Source organism: Coniophora puteana, assembly GCF_000271625.1.
Source record: "Coniophora puteana RWD-64-598 SS2 unplaced genomic scaffold CONPUscaffold_7, whole genome shotgun sequence".
Lineage (NCBI taxonomy): Eukaryota > Fungi > Basidiomycota > Agaricomycetes > Boletales > Coniophoraceae > Coniophora > Coniophora puteana.
The window spans coordinates 1,467,706-1,480,232 of NW_006913059.1; the positions used below are offsets into that span (position 1 = coordinate 1,467,706).

Sequence of the window (12,527 nt, forward strand, 5' to 3'; positions counted from 1 at the left end):
AAAAAGTGCATCCAAGATGCAGATTTAGACAAGCAGTGACCGGCGTTTTCGGCCATTGGCCCCTGAAGCAATGCCGAGGATGGCTTGCCGTTGTTGCACTTCTAAAAATGCAACACCACACACTTTTTAGGTGTGCGATGATCAGCATTCTTGGCTGCTTGCTTCTGCATTGGCAATATAGCTGTAGTCTGAGATCGTCGTTCACCTAAAAGTGCGCAGCACTGCGTTTTTAGAAGCGCAGCCAAGCACACAAAGGCAGCGTTCTCGGCACTGGCTTCTGTGCAAGTGCTGAAGCAGCTCGGCATCAGAACTTGCCGAGAAAGTGTACCACCGCAGACTTTTCAACTGTGCTCTACCTCAATGCCTCCCCTTGAGTAAACAGCAGCCTGCTGTCCTCCTTTCCCAATGGCGCCCTCTCGCTCGCATGAAAACTACTGTGAGCCATGCAATCGAAAGTTCAAAAAAGCGATGGGACTTCGTATCCACTTGAGATCCTGTCCAAATTCCCGAGCTGCTCGAGAGGCCGTGTACGGCGCTGCAGGTATGCAGCTCAACCGTGAGCTCACACCACCGGTCAGAATACAATGGGCTTCACATTCTCCAACACCTGGACCATCCAGAACTCAGCTCGCTCTCACTCTCGCTCAGTATCACCGGCATCCAAGTCTTCTCGATCATCAAGCAAGGCCGGACATCAAACCAGCCCTGTACTCTCGTCAACGTAAGTATATGCAGTATTTTTGAATGTATATGACAGCTAAGCACCCCTTTCTAGTGTCATGAAGCATTGTGACCGCCTCGGGAAATACCTTACTCGCACGGCAGGGCTAGTTTGGGAGGTCAATGACATCCTCCAGGTCGCTCTGTATCAAGGCCTTGGTGGCGACTTAGATGACAGCGTCTTTGGTGCTGTCTCTCCCTCGCTCAAACGCAGGGTCAAGTCAATGTAAGCTCTTGTTTTACGTCTCAGTCCTTATACTAACTCTATTTACATGTACAGGAGCGCCGGTGCCCTACAATGGCACCAAACTCTTTTCGACTATATGAGGTCCAACGCGCCAGCAGTGCTGGACTTGGTCCAGACCCCAGACGCTCAGGACGAGTTGGATGCTTGCATTGACAAGGTAGTTACCCTGTTGTTTTACCACTTGCGCGTATGTAGACTGATGAGCTGTTCCTAGATCCGAAACCGTATCAACACCACCAGAAGCAACGACTTTAATCCGGTTCGCGCCCGCATCAGCTTCTACGCCTCCCCCAACATGAACGAACCTCTCAAGCCCTACCTCACCAATCACAGTGGCCGGGACGAGTACGGCTTCAACCACAGGCAGCTGGGTCGGCTCCTGTGCCCTATCCCTTACATTCAGGATTGGCGCGAAAACCGTAAAAGGTGAATGACTCTTGACTCAACGCGTTTACATCTATTCTGACACCGAATAAGGACGCAAGCCAAACTTCTGGCAGGAAGCATCCCCGGCATATCGACCCTCCTACCAGCCTTTACGTATAAAGGTGATGCTGTCGCAGGCTCTGAGTACGACCCCGAGAACATTGCCGAGGGCATGTGGGAGGGCTACATGATGGAACGCGTGAGTAACGTGTCACCTTTCCTGTCTTGAGCACGTCTAACAATTCCCAGATCGCCAAACACATCTTTGTAGCCCCAAAGGCTGGCTTGAACAATGATGTCACTCCTGTCAGTACTCGCAGCAATGCCGTTATCATGGACACCACCGAGATTATCCCGGAGCACTTGCCATACATCACGATTGTAGTGAGTTTTATTTCTTATCACGTTATTTCATCCGTCCACACTGGAATGCAGGGGCGCTGGGGTATCTGTGCTGGGAAACAGTGGGGAGAGACTGCTGATGGTGCGTATCAGTGGAAAAAAGCGCACAGACACCTGCTCGAGATCGTGTGGGACCCCGTCTACGAGGATGTGGTCAACAAGGCTGTGCGGTATCTGAACCTGTCAGTATTCAATTATTCTTTCACTAATTACACGCTGATGCATTCAAAGCCAAGTCTTTGGCCACGAGGATGGCGCCAACCCGGAGTCCGTCGACGATGACGATGACGAGTCCAATGACAAAAACATGTTCACGCAGCTTCGAGCACAGCTTGAGCGCAAGAAGGCGGTCGCGGCGCAAGAGGAAAAGGACAGCGAGTCAAACACTGCCGAGACTGACATTCGAGCTCGCACTGTGGACATCACGCTTGAGAAGGATCAAGACCAGTTCGATAGCGCACTTGAATTTGACCAGGCGACGGAGGATATCGAAAAGGGTCGGGACAAGGTGAGCTCGCCTCTACATCCACCATTTATCTTTTACTAACGCTCCTATACTACTAGACTCCCCAGTTTTCCGACAGCGAACAGCCACCCTCGAAGCCGCCTTCAAAGCCTCCTCGCAAGCGTCGTACCATCCCATCACCTTCTCACTCAGGCGAGGACAACATCGATGCCGACGCATCCACCACCAACACCCGCAACCGCCAGATTTTGCCCCCTCGCAAAGACGTTGTCCCCAACGTTGACGACACGCAGCCCGCCACAAGCACTCGCCATCAAGGTCACTCGGATCGGCACTCCGAGCCCGTCGAAGGCGAACCCAACAACGGCGAGCAGCTCGATGAGGCGGCTGGGACAAGCACTGCCGTACCCGCTCGCCTTCGCAGGCCGCAAGCGTCGGCAGACCTCACGTTCGCCGACGAGGCGCTTTCGGACGCGGAGGATGCTGAAAACGCCGAAGCCTCCAGGAAGACTGTTACCACCCGGTCAAAGCTAGTCGCATCAGCCAAGACGACCGGAGTAACTGCAAGGAAGAAGAGGAACTGAGCGGGTACGTCTTTCTTTCTCTGTACATCGTCTTCGACTTCTAATCGATGGCCCAGCCTTTTAATACATCCCTCAATGCGACTTTCCTCATTGCAATGTTCTTGTACGTTTGTAAGCACCGTGTATTCCATGTTCTTTTAGTTGTTCTCGTCTCTATGTTATTATTCTCATGTATTAATTGTGCTCTAAATAATTTGATAAACTATTGGCGTTTGTAATGTGAATGCGATTGCAATCCAATCTGCGGCTATGTCAAGTTTAGCAAATATTCGACGAGTTACAATGGCTCAAACGACGTCTGAGACTTGTACAGCGTCACAACGCTCACAAAGTTGTTTGAGCCTTGTCGCTGCTGCAAGGGTGCTCGCACTCGCACGCACTTGCAAGACGACCGCGTTTCTTGTGAAACTACCTCGATTTTGTCAAAATTAAAGGTGCGTTGTAACGCTTGTGAGTCACTCTCTGGCGCAGTGGCCCTCGTCGCCCTTGTGCTCATTGTAAAGTCTTGTAACCTGGTTACAAGAGCGCTGCACTTTTAGTGATGCAAGTTACTTGCGGCGCGTACCGTATTTTGCTGACTTTGCCCACTCAGTTAACTTGGCTAATTTATTCCCACGCGTTGACAAACTAACTTGTAACTCGTACCAACTTTCTCTTCACTTCGCCTCTCACCGTAACTCACTGAATGATAATCACAGAACCTTGGCGCCTTAAATAGTGCCGTTATATCTTACAATGTCCATCAAGCGTGTTTGCCAGTGTCGCCTCGTCTCCCTTGTACTTCAAGTAATTTTACATAAATAAGTTTTCAACATATTTCTGCGACAAATCTTAGCAAATTTTGATGGTGCGTACCACGAACTCATAGATCTTGCTAATAGCGTGCGGGAATCAGTAGACTATGGCTTTTATCGTTCGTAAGGGTAGCAAGAGAGAAAGAAAAGAGAGTCATTGAAATTTATGCATGGAATACGAGTCTGGTTTCTGTTACTTATTTATGCCGAGGCGCAAAGTTGCACGGGAATGGTTTTGGATACCTGTCAGTGACGACGTCGTCATGTCAGTTCACATAGTTTTACGAAGATCATTAAAAGACTTGCGAAGTGATCCCAGTTGCCCACTCGGGAGCCGGCGTGATTGGATTTCCCGATGCGTCTTTCGCTTTTTCGATAGTAAAAGAGGCAAGAATCTGTGCTATTGCAATCCATACGGATGCACGCGCGAAGTGTCTGCCAGGGCAGATGCGTCGTCCAAAGCCAAATGAAATTTCGCACGTATCCTTGGTTAGATGTCCGTTTGCATCGAGGAACCTTCCTGGATCGAAAGTATCGGGGCGCGGATATTTTTCCGGATCCCGTGTCATAGCCCTAGGAACTTGCTCACGTGAATAGTCATGATAGTATATATGTTGAAACGCACCATATGTTCGGTATAACAGCAGCACCTACTTGCGATTATTAGCGAGTGCATAGTAATGATAAGCGGCCTTACCCTCGGGAATGGAGTAACCTTCATAGATGTCGTCGCTAGTTGCAGCATGAGATATTGCTGCCGGTCGGGCCAGTCTCATGTTAGATTAACAAGTGTATGTGAATTTGCGCACGTACCAAGTGGAACAACGGGCCTCCATCTTAGTGTCTCCCGTACTAAAGCCTCGGTATAGGGTAACAAAGGTTTATCACTGAACTCGTGAAGGCGATCTACCCCAACTACACTCTCGATCTCTTCTTGGGCTCGCTTTTGAACAACTGGGTAAAGGATCATGGCAAGAGTAAAAACAATCAATGTAGATCCGGTCTAGAGTCTGTTATCAGCATTTCGGCTTTAGCAAGGTCGTGTTGACATACCGTTTCTTCTCCCGCTATTGGTACTCCAAGTCAACTTAGATACTTCGTATTGATACTGGAATATACTCACCAATATATGCCGTACCACAGGCATCTTTGATGATGCGCTCGGCATCTTCCAACTTACTCATATCTTCGAATTTAGCAAATGCTTCGGACATCATACAAGGTCCTGCTTCTCCGCTGGCCTGAATAAAATCAGAGTTGGAGTTAATGCGGATGGGAAGAAGAAAGGGAGACATACAATCCGCTTCTTCAGGGTATTGAACGGTGTGTTGATCAAAGCGTTCATTCGTCGAAGGGAGTTTTCGGCGTTAAGCCAGCGTCCGCCTGGGCACCATGCTGGAACATATCGCACTACGCATGCGTGTTGTCAAATGAAATGGTTTTCGTACTATACTAAATCTTACAGAAAGGGAGCGCAGTAAGCAGCGCGATCATCCCTGCCGAAGCAATTATGAAAATGAGGTCAGCCCCTTCGACCATAGTACGGAACGTGATGTCTTCTTCCGGCTTCATGGGGAGCTCGTGGTCGTACATAGCCCCCATGATAACGGCAGCTGAGTATCTGGATACAATGAATGTGGTGTCAGGTAATGAGATAGAGCATAATGGCAATTGACAGACTTTCGAATATGTTTCCACCATGATTCAGGAGTAATTCTCATGTCTTTTAACAGATTGGCCGCACAACGGAACTGCGTTGCCTCGTAAGCAACGATTGTTTCTGGGCGTAACGTTTGCTGGAAGACACGCCGATGTCCACGCCACACGGTGTCATGGTTCAAGGCAGCAGTGTCAAATGCAAGGCCATACCTGTGTTCCGGTCAATAGAGTTTCTTCAGTCCGCCGAACGATAGTTTAACAAGCTTACGGCTCTAACATGTTCGGCATACTCATCCTATCCGAATAGTTTCGCGATCGTTTCTCAAATAGATCTTGCGCTACCCTTTCGGAGTTAACAACAACGACATCTCGCCCGAACATTTGACAGTAGACGGGGTCGCCTTACGAATAAGTAAGTCAAGTGAGTATCTAGCGCTAATATACGGGACCGTACCATATCTCTTCCACTCAGCAAACGTAATCCACGGATGTGCTGGGTCGACTTGATAAAGATTTCCCATCAGAGGGAGTGGCTTGGGACCTGGAGGCAGACCCTTGTCTTTCAGCTTGCGACGAGTGCGCACAATGGTAGTCAACACCAGTACAATTACCGCAGCTGATGCTGGGATCAGAAAATACATGGTAGGCCAAGTGGGAGTGAGAAGGTCGACAGGTTGAAAGGGGAGCTTATAAAGACGAAGACTTTCTATCTCTGGATGCAGCACGTCATCTAACTGATAGACGATGACTGGAAACACCCGGAGGGCGAGGAGCTGCTGGAGTAGGAGATACAGGAAAATGATAACGGCATTCTGGGTTCATGTTGCCTCGTACTATGACAGGGGTGAGAGTGCGCAGCGTGGTCTTACGGGATTCCAAAATGTGAAGCACCGAAATGAGATGCACTGAAAGCAAAAGTAACGTACCAGGTCAGTATGGCTGGAACAGCTGCCAGTGACATGGTGTTTGGGACGCATGAAAATACCATAGCTTTCTTGGTCTGCTGACATTTGAGATGATAAGAACGTCTAATCTAAGCTCGTTCACAAACCGAATACTCGGAACGTACGAAGCCATGACGTAGGAGTACTCTGTGGGAAAATCCCAAAGTGTGTGGAGCCGTACGATGGGCTTCATGCGAACCTAGGGGATATGCCAGCTCCTTCGCAATGGTCTATAACTTGCAACACTCTCACAAGTCCAAAACGGCGATCAAGCGAAGAAGATCACGGAGCTAAACGGATAGTTATTGGTGGGAAGTAAGTTGCGACTGCGGCCCTTTTTACTTCTGTCTTTCCACCTACTGAATGTCTCAGGCACGTCAGCCTATCCAAACCTAGCTAGTGCTCCAATGCTGAGGGTAACGGAAAACTCTCTCGTTCACGAACCTTTCGTAATGTAAGCCATTAAGGAAATATGACGATTGATAAGAGACGGTACCATAAGATGCTGTGTGGCGCAGCGGAGGAGGGGGAAGTACAGAGCAATCTCCCACGGATCATCGAGATCTTTGGGCTGTCACTTGACATTCAACTACCTCAGTAGTGATCCGTTAGGGTTCCGTAGTGAAGCGGTGTGCTGAAGCTCCGGCGGCGGTGGTATCTTTCTTCTCTATTGTCGTCCCAAACATGAGAAATTTCATTCGCCGAGGAGTGCTTTAAAAGATTTTAGAGCCAAATTATCTCCCATATGGCGATCAATACATCTAGACGCTCGCCAAGGTATCATCGCGTTTCGGCATATCTACCGCGATAATAAGGCCAACTTACTCTGGCAGCACTTAGACAGGGAAGTGCAGTACAGCTAATGTAGGGCGGGTGGTCGGTCTGAATCTCTGCTCTCCGAGGAAGTGATTAAGAGGGGAAATTGTGACTACATCACCGATAATTATACATGCTCTAGATGGATACATCTATATACACCAACTCTTCCCAATAGAAAGCCTGCTTAAGCGAATATTTGCTCCAGATACCTCTTTATCCCTTCAATACTGCGCCCAACAGCACCGATGTAACCATCCGGACGCACGACAACGGTGTGAGTCTCGCCTTCGCCAGGGCTGAATCCAGCGTACGCAAAGCCCTCCGCGTCCTCTAGCAAGAGAACACCCTCCAATCGTCCATCGGAGACCGTTGCACCAGCAGGAAGAACGACGACGGAGCTTACCACCTCAGTCCACTTGTCCCTCCCGCTGCCCTGACGATCGAGCGCTTCGAGCATGGGCCGAGCGTTCTCGGGCGTCGGGGCGAAGATGAGCACTGTGTGCCTAGTTGGCTCGAAGATGTCGAACATCCTGTGTTTGTTCCTTTCTGCGTCCAACAGACCCGGCGCATCGGGTGCGCGGTCACCGGCTACGAGCGGTGCGCCGCCCTCCAGGTTGTTGGCGTCTCCGTACGCTGGGACGGGGTCGAGACCTGCGGAGACTTCGTCGAGAACGATAGGCGACGAGCGATAATTTACGCCGAGCATGCGCAGGCGATCGGGACGCTCCCATGAGCGATCGGCGCCCTGGGTTGCCGCGCGGTTGAGGATGGAGGTGGTGAGATTGAGCATCTCGGCGATGACAGGGAGACGTTCAGGGGTGTATGTATCGAGGAGGGATCGGGGTGAGAGACCTTTGACGACCAAGGCCATCTTCCATGCGAGGTTGAACTAGGGTAACGTCATCAGATTAGTGTTGGACATGGTGCAGAATAAAATGGGACACTTACAGCGTCCTGGACACTGGAGTTAAGCCCTTGTGCGCCAGTGGGACTGTGGCAGCTAAGCGATGAAAGACATTAGCCCCGTAGCTCCAATATGACAAAAAACACGAGACGTACTGCGCAGCATCGCCTGCGATAAACACCCTCCCATCGCTAAACTTATCCGTCATACGGATGTTGGGCCTGAACTCGTTGACCCAGATTAGCTCCCTAAAGTCTACTTTGACCGGGAGGAGTTCTTGTATAAGGTCATATATCGCCTCCTGCCCAGCAGCGATCGTCGCGCCTATATCCACGTCTATACCCCCAGCCATAAGTTGAAAACCATCTTCCCCAGAGCCGATAGTGTGGATCGGGTTAAGGAGAACGCTACAATGTCGCACGAGTAATTAGTAAACCACGCCCCAAGAAAGCAACAGGTAAAGGTTGGACGGGTGTACTTACGCCTTGGACTTCATGTCACCGAAGCTATGCCAATGTTCACGATCAAGGCCCTCGCCTGCGAGACGGACATCGCCAATCATGAGTCGCGTATCCTGCCGTGTCTCGCCCAGGAAGGAGCATCCGAGCCCCTTGCGCACGACACTTCGCGCCCCGTCGGCGCCTAAAAGAAACTGAGCGTGAATGGTCTCGGGGATATCATGACCTCCTTGCTTCTTCGCAACCTGTACAACAACACCCTCCTCGTCTTGCTCGAATGAAAGGAGCTCGGTGCTCAGCTCGACATGCACGTCGTGCTTAGCGAGCTGTTCGCGTAAAAGGTGCTCCGTCCGGTTCTGTCCAAGTATGAGCGTTTCTCCCTGTGTAAAATCACAAGACATGAACATGGGCTCTCGGTGAACGATACAATAGAAACATACATAGGGAAAGTGAGCAGTTGGAGCATGCGGCTGGCTCATCATGACGTCTCTGGCCGGCTCCATAGTGCCTGGCTTGTACATGCGGATGGGAATCAATCGCTGTGCAGACTCCACGATCTCATGTAGGCCGGCCTGGTGGAAGAGTTCAAGTGTGCGGGGTTGTAGCCCTGGTCCGCGACACCCCGGATTGAATGCCGGCAACTTGTCGATAACGCGCACGTTAACGCCACTACGAAGGAGTATGAGGGCAGCGGTAAGACCTGAAGGGCCTGCACCGGACTGTTGGACCAGCAAGTGTTAGCTGTAAGGGGTAGCGATTAATCACAGACCAAAGGTACGAACGATAAGGACGGGGATGGTAGACCTAGAAATCTGAGAGACGAAAGACATAGTCATCTAATGCGGGGGCAACTGGTGAATACTGTCGAATGATGCACCCTTGAGAAAACGAGCAAGTTCCTTTTATACGCTGATGCATATTGTCACAGTCGAGACAACTTCACTAGTCGTGAACAGAATGAAACAAGAGGGATGTAGACATGCCTGCATCTTAGCAGCGAGCTATCGACCGACCTGGGATATCCCGGAATGATCCATGACACTTCACTCCGGCTGCACCCGACAGCTGTCTCAGAATTCATTGTGAAATGTAAGCTCGTCCATTCATGAACAACATATCATGGGACACTACTCACGGCATGCACTTCATCTCCCAATTGGGTTTCTGGCTCTTATCATCGACGAGCCCCCTCCGGCCTCCGGCCCCAGGCCTTAGCTCCAGAAAGAATCTGAAACACGTCGAGTAGGCGTTGTCAGAGCTGCGGCAGAACTTCTCCTGTCTTGCATGCATTCTATATGCATTGTCGGCCACATCGTTAGGCAACGTCTGACTCCTGATGTATGATGATCGTAGAGGGGATGTGTGGGAAATCGTGGGAAATGCCTGTAACTCCGCTGGCTGTGGGGGGGTTTACGCGCACGTTCAGCAACTCAACGTCCAACGTTTGATGCTCGTCCACTCCACCGATTTTCGCCCAATGTATCATTGCCTTTGTCTGCCGGGGTTCCTTGGACTCACCTGCCAGGATGTTACTGGCAAGGGCTTGCTGGCGAAACTTGCTAGGGCCAGCTAGACCCTGAAGGAACCTGCCTCGAATGCACTCTGCGCCAAAGTCGACAGTCTTGTCAATCGGTTGAGGAGCTTTCCCATCGGTCTGTGGAGACTGGAATATGGAAGTGAGGACTGGGTACCCTACAGGTTCGTGAGTCTATTACATGCAAGCTGCGTATACAGTATCAATTCCACTACGATCTCATCCAAATGAATCCAGACAGTCATCAACCGCCAACCCACCAAAGCGGAATGGGGCAGCATATACTCTTATACATCTCGAGTTAAGATCTTCAGATATACTCACCTCTTCTCCGCAGAGAAAACTTAGTCTCGCAGAAAGCACGTTTGACGCCATCTGCAACACTGGCCGCACCTGGAGCCCATCACCTGCAAGGACCCCATAAAAGAGCTCTCCCTTTGCGGTCTCATCTCCATCCTTCGCCTTTACCAGAGCTTGTGTACTCTCACGGTCACTTTCATCATCTCTCTGGACGACATCACGGGGCTATCTGACATTGGTTCTGTGGGATCACCTCAAGAGCTATGCAAAACGCGGCGCGGCCGTTGATCACCTCCCCGAAATCTCGGGATCTCGGAGTTGGACTCGCAATTTCACGCGCGCTCCGCGGCCTCAGCTATACGGCTCGAACTATGACAGCATTTCTTTTGGGCGTTGTACAGAACTTGACTAGGGTTTTATACTGGTCTGGCCCACGGGAGTTCTGAGATCCAGTCATTACATTGATGGCACCTTAGCGGCGTCCCTGCACTATCCTATGTCGTCGACGCGATATTGTTTTTTTCTTTTCTTTTCTTTCCCTTTTCTTTTTTGTTCCAACCTGTTTTTTTTTCAGGATCGAGATAACGGTGTTGATACGGGTCAATGGTGTACGTTCTCCGGTTCAGTGTTTCTTTTCACCTCGTCCAAGTATACTCGATCAATCCGCGGTTGATCGTTTCCATGTTTTCAGCGGTCTACAGTTCCCATCATATCAGGGATGCCATGCTGTATAGTACGCAAGGTTCAGCCGTGATTCTACATCTACTTCGCACGCATACTAGAGCAAACACCATCGGCTATGCAGTAGCAGGATGACGGTGCGGGGTGACAAGGGATACCCCGTGGTTGCCTTCTCGTAAGTAACTCTTTGTTGAAGCGTGGCATACACGTGTTATGATCCCGCCTATGATAGCTCTCCGAGAAGACCCAGTGCACTAATCGGCTCCAGATCTGCATGGATGATGAGTACTAGTTCTAGAATGGATCACGATCCATCAGGCGGTCCGTTGGAAAATACAACAGACCTATCCCCGCATGCGTTGATGACCTTTAAACTGCCCGGACTGGAAGATCGGTGATTCGGATTTGGTAAAATCATCCTCGATCTGAAGAACGCATCTTGGTCGAGCAGTGCAAACCAAACCCAGGTTCAGCGGCATATTCACTAGTGGGTTGAGAGGTGACGTGCGCTAAATGATCCCGCGGCACCTCGCCGTTTGGTGCCGCATGGTTGAGTGTGATGACCCGTCCCATTAATAGGCCCAAGATTGCAGTTCAGCGTGCACAACTATGATGATTGTGACCGAAAGCTAGGTCAGTGATCATCAACGTTACCAAAGCACCCCCTTCACAGGACTCTCACTGCGGTCACGGTAAGTTTTGCCAGTTGAATTATCCGAGCCCACCAGCAATAGAGCTTGCGTATGTACCAAGTTCTGGAGAGCGCCTGTCACCGAACTGTGGCATTGAGATCGTGCTTCGCTCTCTCACAGCGCTTTATCCAGATCTTCAAACTTGGAATACGCGTGTTATGTCGGAAAATCTGAAATGTGCATCCCGACGAAAGCTGAGCGCTGAAGACTGTATACCCCGCCGCCACCGCGCTGAAGCGTCCGTTTATCTTCAGAGCGCTGTCAAATTAGCGCCGTCACAATGCCGTAAAATGAGGATATGATGTTCGGAACGCGATATGATTGGCTTTGATACCAACGCCTTCCAATAGCGTCAGGATGGCTGTTGGAGCGGTTTCGGGACGCTCTTGCCGTCGCCGAGCCCATCCGTAAGCGAAACGTCGACATGTGTTCGCGCGGATTTTGCATTTTCCGACATGGCCCTTGGCGTCCCTAGCCTTAGATTCCTCTACGAGACGGATCTAACTCGTTAGAAGGTGCTACTTCATTAGGACGGCTTCTTTCTCCTAACCTTTTTTGTACATGACTTCCCATAGTCGAAGTCCAAGATAAGAGCAAGAGTAAGGAAGTTATCGCACAGAAAGAAAATAAGAAATTATGAACGACTTGCGGGTACACCATTTCTTGTGCCTTTGTTTATGATACTCGTATTATCTTTTATTGGCATTACCTACCATTTAATGCAGAGAATCCTGTATAATCCCATGCTGTATAGCGTTCGGGCTCTATCTGCTATCTCACAAGCAGCCGGGGAGCCGAGCTGTACGTACTCGTACATCTCAGCATCCAAGGACTGCAACCGTTACTGCACTGAACACATGACAGCTTTGTTGAGCTCCCCATCTGAAGATTCACACC

General features: G+C 50.2%; 3 protein-coding genes across 3 annotated transcripts; 1 reads left to right on the plus strand and 2 right to left on the minus strand.

Annotated features, from left to right (window-relative positions):
- Positions 1 to 584: 584 nt before the first annotated feature.
- CONPUDRAFT_166086 (uncharacterized protein) lies at positions 585 to 2,845 on the plus strand (the record flags this gene model as incomplete). Its single annotated transcript, XM_007771327.1, has 9 exons — positions 585 to 721; positions 776 to 946; positions 1,001 to 1,124; positions 1,182 to 1,393; positions 1,445 to 1,592; positions 1,643 to 1,777; positions 1,829 to 1,977; positions 2,027 to 2,303; positions 2,360 to 2,845. 9 exons carry the CDS (start codon positions 585 to 587, stop codon positions 2,843 to 2,845), a joined length of 1,839 nt encoding a protein of 612 aa, XP_007769517.1.
- Positions 2,846 to 3,932: 1,087 nt separating this feature from the next.
- Positions 3,933 to 5,939, minus strand: CONPUDRAFT_56757 (PAH-inducible cytochrome P450 monooxygenase PC-PAH 6; the record flags this gene model as incomplete). The annotated part of the gene is made up of 10 exons (XM_007770797.1): positions 3,933 to 4,212; positions 4,265 to 4,292; positions 4,337 to 4,393; positions 4,453 to 4,642; positions 4,749 to 4,880; positions 4,937 to 5,049; positions 5,103 to 5,260; positions 5,320 to 5,508; positions 5,567 to 5,699; positions 5,753 to 5,939. The coding sequence occupies 10 exons, from the start codon at positions 5,937 to 5,939 to the stop codon at positions 3,933 to 3,935; spliced, it is 1,467 nt and encodes a 488-aa protein (XP_007768987.1).
- A 1,188-nt stretch (positions 5,940 to 7,127) lies between these two features.
- Positions 7,128 to 9,253, minus strand: CONPUDRAFT_166087 (uncharacterized protein; the record flags this gene model as incomplete). Its single annotated transcript, XM_007771328.1, has 6 exons — positions 7,128 to 7,950; positions 8,010 to 8,061; positions 8,121 to 8,372; positions 8,448 to 8,803; positions 8,864 to 9,142; positions 9,206 to 9,253. The coding sequence occupies 6 exons, from the start codon at positions 9,251 to 9,253 to the stop codon at positions 7,246 to 7,248; spliced, it is 1,692 nt and encodes a 563-aa protein (XP_007769518.1). The 3' UTR covers positions 7,128 to 7,245.
- Between the last annotated feature and the right edge of the window lie 3,274 nt (positions 9,254 to 12,527).